The 10,925-nt window shown below is 50.7% G+C and overlaps 1 protein-coding gene across 3 annotated transcripts in view; it reads right to left on the bottom strand.

Moving 5' to 3' along the window:
• FARP1 (FERM, RhoGEF (ARHGEF) and pleckstrin domain protein 1 (chondrocyte-derived)) overlaps positions 1-10,925 on the bottom strand; it is a 283,653-nt gene that overhangs the window by 13,591 nt on the left and 259,137 nt on the right. For all 3 annotated transcript variants that reach the window (XM_008578376.1, XM_008578369.1, XM_008578383.1), the window contains exons 17-18: positions 8,365-8,446; positions 2,669-2,906 (exon numbers count right to left, since the gene is read on the bottom strand). In XM_008578376.1, the coding sequence (XP_008576598.1) occupies positions 2,669-2,906; positions 8,365-8,446 (320 nt within the window). The remainder of the gene's footprint in view (positions 1-2,668; positions 2,907-8,364; positions 8,447-10,925) is intronic.

Here is a 10,925-nt window from a genome sequence, read left to right as displayed (position 1 = left end):
CAAAAAAAAAAAAAAAAAAAAAAAAAAAAAGAAACATTTGTTGACTGAACTTCGACCTTCAGAACATTTAATACCTCCTTCCCCCAGCATTTCAGCCTTGGAAAGGAAACATTTAGGTCTCCTGCTTTCTTCTCTAGATGCAAAGTAAATGCTTCCTGGCTTATCACAGAATGCTTTGCTTCAGCTATAGTGACAAACCTCGGGGCCTGCTTGATGTTCAGATATTACCACCTGATCTGGTCCAATCACATTTACTGGGTACCCAACGCTCAGTGGGCTGGGAGTGCCAGGCTCTGAGAGGAAAACGATGGTGCCCTGACCCCCAGGTGCCCACGGCCAGGGCAGGCAGGGTGGCCAGGGCCGTCTGGGAATGGCCACAGGTGCTCGGCCCCACTCCCGTTCAGGAAATCTATGCTCAGACATACCTTGTGTCCTCAATCTTTCCATAGTGATGCCACCTTATGTTTTAAGTGAAGTAACAAACACTTCTTTTCCATTTAATTGTCAAGGACAGACTATTCCCACTAGGGGCTGTTAAGATAAATAGTAGAATGCAAACTGGGTGAGTCTGCCAGGATAGCACATGCCAAATGGGACAGTCCCTACCTGTCCATCATGTGTGACACATCTGTGGAGTCCTCAGGGCTGGGAGGGGTGCTGGTCATCTCCTCCAGGCACAGTGACTGGCAGTGCCGACACACAGGACAGGAGGGTGAGGTGAGCTCAACCTCAAGGGTCAGGCACAAGCTGAGGCTTAAAGGGGATTCTGCTAGGAGTGGCCAAGGAGGTGGTGGCAATGACTCCAGGCAGAAGCGACGGGACGTACGAGGCGCGGGGAGGCAGTTTGTTTCGGAGACTGACGACCTGCCGCAGACCACGTCAGGGGCACCTCTGCTCCCCTTCCATGAGTCGCCAGTGTCTCAACTACTGTGCCAAGTCTAGTGGGTTGTCTTTTCAAAGTGCTAACTTACAGGAGTCCCCTATGTACTCTGGACACTCACAGTGATTTTTCAAGAACAAGTGTGACGTCACCACCCCCGCCTGAAAACCCTTCCTGCCTTCTCCTCCCTCTTAGGTTAAGGTCTTGCAGGGTTTATAAAATCCTGTGGGATCTGGTCTCTGCTCACGATGCCAGCCTCATTTTTGCCACTATCCCTCTGCAGTCCACACTGCAGACACACAGAGCTGCTTCTACTTTCTGGAATGTTCCCAGCCTCTGTCCCCTTTGGATTTGTGTGTGTGCTACTCCCAACTCTATTCTCCACACCCTCCCCTTATTCAGGAAAATTCCTATTTATACTTTAGCTTTAAACTCAGACATCTTTTCACTCAGAGGGCCACCCCTGGTTCCAAAAGCGCTGCGCACTGCCCTCTCGTGGCCCTACTGCAGCGTTGGTCCCCGCCCAGGTCCCCGTTTGTGGGTCCTGTGAGGGCAGGGGCTACATTCTCCTTACACACCCAGCGCAGGTGTGCAATGAGTACCAGGTGCGTGAGAGAGTCAATGGGCCAGATCATGAAGAGATTAGATTTTAGCCTAAGGCAGTCAGGAGTCACCCAGGTTTTAAGCAAAGAAAGAAAGAAAGAAATGCATTTAGAAAAAGACAACACAGGTGGCTTAAGAGATGGGAGGGGTTTCCGTTTCTTTAGGCAAGAGAGAGGGCCTTGACGTGCTAGTGGGTGTGCAAACCCATGCAATCTGTTCAAGAGCCACCTATGAAGAACCCGCTCTGTGACATCCCTGGCTGGAGAGTGTAGGGGGCTGAGCAACTAGCCCTAACCCTCAAGGGACTTATGTCCAGACCAGAGAGTACAGACACAAACAGGCCACATGTAACACTAGACAGAACGGTTCAAAGAGAAGATGCAGAACCAGTGGGAAAAGCATGGTCTGGAATACCAGCTCTGACCTTTTACTGAGGGACACTCGCAAGTCCCTTTCCCCTGCTGAGGCTCGGTTTGCTTATCTGTAGAACGGGATGAAGCCGCTGATCTCATGAGGCTGTTAAGGGGGTGCAGGTGTGAACACTGGTGTGCTACCTCACACAGGACCTGGCCCAGGGGCTGAGTGAGTGACAAGGGTAACGGTATCATGAGATAATAGGGTAAGATAAGCTCAAACCCGGCTTCTGTGTTTAGGTTCCAAATGATTTCCTTCCCAGCTGTGTGACTCTGGGCAGCTTCCTTAATCTCTCTGGTCTCAGTAGTCCCCGTGTGTAGAATGAAATCACCCACACCGCAGGCTTATCTGAAGCTTAGAGTTGACACAGGTGAAGTGCTTAGGGTGACTGGCCCATGACAGATGCCCAGCAGCAATGAGCAAGAGTATCTGTGATGAGCCACGTTCTGTGGCCGGTCCAAGGAGGGACTGAGGAGGTTCAGCCGTGTAGGTAGAGGGACGCTTCCTGGAGGGGCTGCTGCAAGTGGGGCTCCTCCAGGGTTCTTTGCACTAAACCACCCAGGAACAAAGGAGAAAATACATGCAAAAGGGGAAGGAAAAGAGGTGTCCTAATGATCATTAGCACCTTGTTTATGCAAAGATCACACGAAACAGAAAACATCTCAGCAGATACTAAAAGTCACTTCCTGCCCTGCATGGTGAGGACGAAAACGTGGGACACGCTGTCAGCAGACCTCTCTCCCGGAGGAGCCCCTCCCTGGCTGTGCTCACCTCGGCAGTCCCTGAAGTCACCGTGGCTTGGCGGGTGGTGCTTGCACAGCCGCTCCAGGACCTGCTTGTAGTGCATGAGCCGCTGCAGCGGCCGCAGCAGGAAGGTGTTGAGCGGCAAGTAACACACCTTCTGCAGCTCGAAGTCTCTGCAGAAGCTCTCCAGTTTCCGGGAGCTCCTGATGCCGTTCTCCAGCGCCTCCAAGGCCTCGCTGTGCTTCCACAGGTGAGCCGCCAGGTGCTTGTGGGGGCGAGAGAAGGAAGGGGTGGGGGGTCCTGGTCAGTGGACCTGAACCTTCATGTGTTTCGTCCAGTTTGACTCGTGGAAACGAAGGGCACCTTTGCTCTCATATTTCATCAAATCTATTTAATTTTCTTAATTTTTTTCATACTTCACCATTCACTTCATTATTTCCACTAAATTCTCAGGATGAAATGAAAAGCTCTACTAAGCTATTTGGCAGTTTAAAATACCCAAGGATAATAAGATATATGAGACATATACATAATATTAAAGGTATAAATGTTCTTTTCAAAATGAGACTAGCAAAACTAAGGAAATATGTGAACAGACGCTCTTTAAGGGGAGGCCTCTGGTTTTCTTCTAAATGTCACAATATGACCAACAGACCAGGGCCATTCAGTAAACCTGAGAGTTAGCAAAAAACACATTTCTGTTCACTCACCCCATTTATTCCTACAATAACTGAGTGTCCACCGTGAGGCCCCACTCGTTTGACACATGGAGGTGAATGAGGACCAGGCATGGTCCCTGCTATACTGGGCCACGGTGGACACAGAAGCAGGGCAGGAAGCTTGACGACAGGACATCAGAGAAGGAACTGCACCCCCAGGGCGAGGGAGGAACTCAAGGGAAGGACACTTCTGGATAGGTAAGGGCTGGGCGGAACCGAGGACACCCCGGGGCATGAGGACAGCAGTCGTCTCCAAGTCTTACTCAAAATGACTTCCCGGGGTAACTTGCTTCTTGTGTGCTGGTAATTCTCAAGTCTAGATGACTAACCCAGACTACGGTCCAATGTCGGGGACACCTCCCCTCCCACGCACCACAAAGAGCTGGAAACACTGCATCCAAACACAAACCTACTACCTCCTTCCTCCACCGGTGCCTCATTTGTTCTAACTTCAGGGCTGCTTACTCAGGACAGAAAAACCCGGGGAGCATTCCAGGTTCCTTCTTTCTTTGAATCCTTCCCTATCAACTCAACCTCCTAAAAACATCAGACCTGTTCCCTTCTCATCCCCACGGTCACTGCCCTGCGTCCTCTGTCATCAGCCACTGGGATGGTGTGTGTGTTCCCGTCCACTTTATTTCTTGTTGGGCCACCAAAATGAACTTTCTGAAATGCTGCCGAGCACAGCCCTTGGGAGGGGATCCCTGCGACCTGTCCAGTGGTGACCTGCGCTACTCCCCAGGCTGGGCATGGGACAGTCTGCACTTGGATGTGCCAGACTCTCGCACCCAGAGCCTCTGCACTTGAAGCCCCCTGCTTAGGACCCCACCCCAGTCCTCAGGGTTAGCTCGGGGCCTTCCCTGATCCCCACTCCTCATCCTCCTGCACTTAATGCTATGTCTGCCCACATCAGCCCTAATCACACGGTTTCCCCTGCTGGGTTTATTTTCTGACTTTCTTTGAGATACTCAGAGGAAGTTGTGAAGAAATGTGCAGGGAGGCACATTTCTCCAGACCCAACCTCCCCAATGGTGACATCCTACATAACTGGAGCGGAATACCAACACCAGGAAGCTGGCGTTCATGCAGTCCAGAGCTTACTTGGACTGCAGCACTTATACATGCCCTTACTAATGTGTGTGCGTGCATGTGGCTCTATGCAATGCTGTCACACGCGGAGTCCCCTATTTGACTTGAGAGAGAGCATCTATCATGTCGCTACATCCTTGGGGTCTGGTGTATGTAGCAGGTGCCCAATAAATGCCTTACCTGCATGCATTAATGAGCAAATAAGAACACTGCATGGACCCAAGCCAAGCAGGGGTCTTGGGAAGACATGCGAGTTCATGGTGGCTGGAAAGCAGACTAGGACATCAGGGTGGGGAGAAGGCATCTGGAAAGGTTAGCCAGGACCAGAGTGCAAAGGCCTTCCTCATCAGGCTTAGAGTGTGGACTGCATTCTCCAAACCGGAGAGAAACAGGGTTTTGAGCAGGGTGAGTTTTGTGTTGTATACGCAGTGTCTCTGGCCATCATATAAATGGTAGGCTGGGAGGATGGTGACAAGGACACTCATTCAGAAGCTGGCCTGGCCACCCTGCAGAGAGAGGACTGAGGACTGAGGCCAGGAGAAGCAAAGTGGGAGGAGTTTCAGGAGAACAGGGGTCAGAAGGTAGATTCAGGAACGAGTGAACGTCCCCGCCTGGATGGCAGTGGAAGAGGCAGGATGAAAAGCCAGAAACTCCTTTTCTTTTTTTTTGTCTTTTTTCGTGTCCGGCAACGGATCGCAACCCTCAGTGTCGCGCCCGTACCAGACCGGGACCGGCAACGGGATCGCAACCCTCGGTGTTGCGCCCGCACCTCGCTCAGCCAGTGAGCGGCCGGTCTGTATGTGGGATCCGAACCCTCAGCGGAAGCGCTGCCGCACTCCCAAGCGGTGCACTGTAGCAGTGTGCCACCGGGCCGGCCCCAGAAACTCCTTTTCTTTGTGCCAACTTTCACGTGCTTTTGTGCACCTGGGTGGAGGTTTGCAGGTGGGTTTGCTGCGTGGCTGGAGATCGCAATTTGGGTACCTCTGACTTTCAGAGTCTGGGAACAGGCGATCAGGATGAAGGCTCATGTCAGCAGGCCCTGCTTAGCTCCTGCAAACGCAGGTAAGGGCACAGGTGGGACAGCAGGGGGCATGAGGACAGCAGTCGTCTCCAAGTCTTACTCAAAATGACTTCCCGGGGTAACTTGCTTCTTGTGTGCTGGTAATTCTCAAGTCTAGATGACTAACCCAGACTACGGTCCAATGTCGGGGACACCTCCCCTCCCACGCACCACAAAGAGCTGGAAACACTGCATCCAAACACAAACCTACTACCTCCTTCCTCCACCGGTGCCTCATTTGTTCTAACTTCAGGGCTGCTTACTCAGGACAGAAAAACCCGGGGAGCATTCCAGGTTCCTTCTTTCTTTGAATCCTTCCCTATCAACTCAACCTCCTAAAAACATCAGACCTGTTCCCTTCTCATCCCCACGGTCACTGCCCTGCGTCCTCTGTCATCAGCCACTGGGATGGTGTGTGTGTTCCCGTCCACTTTATTGGACATAAGTGCTGAGCTGGGATTCTACATCTCTAGAATCTTTAGCCACTTCCTTCTACGCTTCATAAAATTCTTTAAAACCAACAGCAACAATAAAACATTTCCTAATATCTTAAAAAGGCTGCCAGTGGCTCTCACAGCCACTCCATCTATTTTTATTTTGCTTGCACAGAGCTCCACGCTATAAATGCTTGTGGCATCGGCATAAAACTGAAATGCCAGCACAGCCGAGGACACTGGCAGCAAAAGTGCAGGCTCGCCAGGCCGAGGAGAGAGAATGCTAGGAGCGGGAATCGGGTGTATTTTTAGGAGGTCTTCTGCGCTAGGTTAAGAGATGAGGGCAGGACGTCAGGGCCCCATGGGAAAGCAGCAGCGGGGAGTCCGCAGACAGGCCGGACAAGGCCACGGAGGAGAGCTGGGGAACAGCGGAGCCCGGGGGACTGTCCCCGCCGGGTGGGGGAAGGAGCCTGGCAGGTCTCCGCTGCTGTCCCCAAAGGCCCCTGGCAGGGTCCAAGCCTCCCTGAGGAGCTCCCTGGGCAGGTTTATAGTCTCAGATAAGAGGAACGTGGGGACAAAAGGTGAGGACCCAGAACGGGCTGAGCAGAAGGACAGAACACGTGAAAAGAGGCGTCTTGACGGGGAAAATGATGGGTAAGTACAACAGTAAGAAAACCGCGTTACAGAAGAGAGAAAAAAGGCGATTTTTTTAAAAGTGAAAGAAGCCAGTCTGAAAAGGCTACATCCTGCGTGATTCCAACTGTAGGACATTCTGGAAAAGGCAAAAGTACAGAGACAGCAAAAGATGAGTGACTGCCAGGGGCGGGGGAGCACAGGGGACTTTTAGGGCAGGGGAAGTGTTCCGTGTGATTCTGTCGTGGTGGACACGTATCATTACACGTTTGTCAACGCTCACAGCATGTACAACAGCAAGAGGGTAAACTGCGGATTTTAGTTAACAGTAATATATTAACATTAGTTCATCGATTTTAACAAACGTACATCAACGCAAGGTGTTAATTAGAGGGGAGACCGCGCGTGTGCAGGAGGATATGGGGACTCTGTCCTTTGTGCTCAATTCTTCTGTAAGCCCAAACTGCTCTAAAAAATAAATAATACTAAAAAAATACCAGGGAAAGTTGAAAATATGTCGTTGCTATTACCTCTGAGTTTTGTGCACCAACCTTAGTTTATGGCATTAAAAATATCGTTGTGGAACATCTTAGGTAGTTCTTGCTTTTGTTTTTGCTCAGGATTCAACGATCCTGATCACTTCCATGGCCTTTCTCTAATATTGCCCCAAATGGCAGAGTGTTGCTTTATGAACACAGCACAAAAGCGAACAATTCAGAATCTGGTAAATAATATCTTGATCTTTGTTAAGAGGAAGAGACTGACAGGAAGTCTCGAGCAGCTTCTGGTCCTCTCTTTTCTGAGCCACTCCCCACCCCCTGGGCTCTGCTTTGTGAGATGTATTCTTCCAAGGGGAAAAAGTTAAATGCTAAACCAACTTAGGCAGATTCAGAGGAATTAATTCAAATCCCAACAGTAACTTTTATTCTACGAGTGCCTTATATGTAGTAGATACTCAGTTAGTACCGGACGGATGGACAGATCACGAAGTGCTGGATGGACCATAATGGTGGCAGCATGGGGACCTGCCTTCTTTAGGGGGTTATTGCAGGCTCTGGGCAGTTATTAATTATTAAGATTATTAGGGTCTGGGCAGCTGAGATACAGAAAGATTGCTTTAAAGTGTGAATATAGATGTATTCAAAAGAATAACTGTGTGAATTAAAATTCTATATTAAAGTAATTATGAATGGGTTAAAATAAAAACAAAAAAATTAGAATTTCAGGTATAAGAGGTAGGGCTGATTTTTAAAATGTGGTAGAGTACTGACTTAATATTTATTGAATTCTTTGGGCAAGCTTTCACTTTTATATCATTATAGATATTGCTGGATGGTTAAAAATTTATTTGCCTGGTACACTGACAAAGTCATAGAATTTACTGGAATTCCTATGTAGCTCTGAATCTAATAATTTTGTCATGCTTAGAAGAAGCCAAAACAACTGACTGAAAATGAAATGTTCAGTCAACCAAATGATGTTCTGCCTACATCATTTTTTTAAAAAAAATAGTTTTGAGTGATCTGTTCGCAGCAGAAAATACCTGTTATCTTGGGTATAATGCAGGGCTTTTGAAACAAAAAAACCACTGAAAGTGCTTTCCCCAGAGTGACTTGATTGTCCTTTATGCTGTGAAGAACACTATCTGGAAAGGCTGGAAGGACAGTTTTCCACAAAGGGTGTCCTTGCTGCTTTGGCAGACCAGGCGGGCGGGCGGCAGCAGGGCCCCGGCGGCCCTGGCACGATCCTCCTGGACAACTTGCTCCACCCAAACCCCAGCCCGCTCACCTTCATGCCCTGAATGTTCTTCAGCATGACATCGCCGATTCTTTGGTAATCTCCTCTGATGTGGGCATTGGAACGGCCTTCCCTGAGAGCAGAGGGTGGAAACGGGAAGCGTTAGCAGTGCCCGGAAAATGCCCCTGCCCCAGCTCGCCAAATAGCAAGCAACCTCTGTGGCTTCCTTTCCAGTCACCTGCCAAACCCCTCCCTGGAAGTCCCCGCACTTCCCTGGGGGTGACAGAATGTTAGCACTGGAAGAAGACTTTGAAATAACCCCGCTCATTCTGCAGACAAAGAATTCCACATGTGCTTTGAAAGAGGCCTGACTCATTTTTTTCCATCCGCACTTGGGTGATCTTAGCGTCATTAGATTGGCCTGGAGATCACCTGCAGTTACTGGCTCATGAAACTGATTCTGTGCTACAGATGGGCACTAAAGGACACATATGCAACGAGCCTTAGCCTCATAACAAGGTTTCTGCTTCCAGAAGCCCTGAACTGAAGCAAAGAACTGTCTGGAAAGCTCTTGAGGAGAGAAAAACAGAACTGAGAAAGTGCAGGAGACCCACACCTGGAGGTGGGAGTGAGCAAATGGCACAGAAGGGGGCAGGACGGGGGCCCAGGTGGGGGGACAGTGGAGGGGATGGGCCAGGGCCCTCCTAGATGTGCTGGGGGCAGGTGCAAAGCTGTGGGCACTTTCAGCACAGTACAGGGCACAGATTCCTATTTCCTATGGCTCAGTGCTGCAGCCGATGTTGATAATTCAGGGGCTTAAACAGCAGACAGAAAAATGACAGTAATGGTAGAAAGTATTTACTGAGTCCTGTCCGTGCACCCGATGTCGTGCTGAGCACCCCACCGGCCTTAGCTTACTTAATCCTCATGGCAACCTTATGAGGCAGGTACCATCACCACCCTACAGTGAAGGAAACTGAGGCACACTGAAGCTACGGGACTTGTCTATTGTCTGTTATCACGACGTAGTGAGCCTCGACTTGAGTCCAGGGGGCCTAGTTTCCCAGTCTGCACTCCTAACCACTAAGCCAGCGCATACCTGCGAATTTACCCACTGATGAGAAAAAGAATTTCCCAGAGACGATTAAAACACAATTTCAACAATCAACCTGGCTGATGTCTTCAAATCAACTGTTCAGGAGAGTTAAAAGCCAACTTACATGAAAGGGATGAATTTTTTTAGAAAAGCTAAAAATCTGGGCCCAGCTTCAAGTCAGATGTGAGAGGTGCTCACGGTGGAATCAACCAGCTGGCCACCCAAGGCAGGAGGGACCTGCGATGTGCACCCCGTCCCCAGAAGGTAGCCGAACACCCAGCAAGAGACCTGACTTCTGCTGGAGCCTCCAGAGCCTTCCCCAACTGCTGACTCCATCTGAGTCATCACGGATCTTCCGATGACCGAGGACGGCGGGGGGGATGCAGCGCTTCCCTAAGCACACCCAGGAGGTAGAGGGTCGCTGTGAGCAGAGACATTGGGGCCACCTCCTCCCCCGCTCCTGGCTTCCTGTGCCAGGCAGTCCACGACGCTGTTTATTCTCTCGGTTCCAACGAAACATCCAGTGTCAGTTGCATCAGAGGGGACATGGCACACCCAAACCGTGCGAGTGATTCAAGTTTCTCCAGAATAAAGGGACAGAGAGCATCCCTGACGTGCTGTCCCTTCCCGGGGCTCCCAGGGCCCCTCTCCGTGCTGCCCTTAACCTCTTCTGGTCTCGTCCACCCTGACGGAGAAGGCCTCGCCCCTCTTAGCTGCCCTGATTACCTCCCCTCCTCTTCTAATTTAAGGATGGATTCTGTCCCGGCCACTCTGCTGACATGGCTCTGGGGACGACTGCCATCCCCTGCGAACCTACCTCGGTCAGTCCCTCCTCCGGTCGGTCTCGGGGTGACCGGCCCCCCACGTGCTGGTCCTCTGCCATCCTCGGCTGCAGGAAGCCCCTCTCCAGACTCCCTCATTCCTCGTCAGGGCAACTCTCTGGTGCTCTTGGCCGATTCTCCCCTTCAGGCTACTCCCAAGACGTCTGTGTTCTCTGGGAATCCCGTGGTCATTTTCTCTTCTTTTCCCCTCTACTTCCTCCTTGTAACGCCTTCTCTTCTCCTTGGCTTTGATTCATGATGCCAAATCCATACCCGCATGTTCTCCAGCTACTGACCCAGGTCCTGTACTTCTCAGACCTTCCAGAGGGCTCTACACGAATGACCCCACAGGGATCCCAGAGTCAATGATCCCGCTTCCAAAACCGAATCCTCTTCCTACATCCTCTCTCTTAATGATGTGACTGCTCTGCTCTACCCCACGCTAAAAACCTCACTCGTCTCACTTGTCCCTCTTCCTCGTCCCGAACTATCGGATCAGGTTCCCCGCAGACCTGAGGTCACTGGGGACTGCTCAAGCACCTGACTTGGAGCCGGGCTCTGCACTGGAGATCCCCGAGCCCGCTGCTCATCACTGCGCATCAGTCCATCCCATCAGCCGCGGGGGGGGGGGGGGGTGTCTCTGGATTTCAGGCAAATGGTTATTAATCAAATCACTGCTGAGCAGTTTATCATCT

The sequence above is a fragment of the Galeopterus variegatus genome, unplaced genomic scaffold, assembly GCF_000696425.1.
Source record: "Galeopterus variegatus unplaced genomic scaffold, G_variegatus-3.0.2 Scaffold74, whole genome shotgun sequence".
Classification (NCBI taxonomy): domain Eukaryota; kingdom Metazoa; phylum Chordata; class Mammalia; order Dermoptera; family Cynocephalidae; genus Galeopterus; species Galeopterus variegatus.
This window is presented reverse-complemented; position numbering and strand designations above follow the sequence as displayed.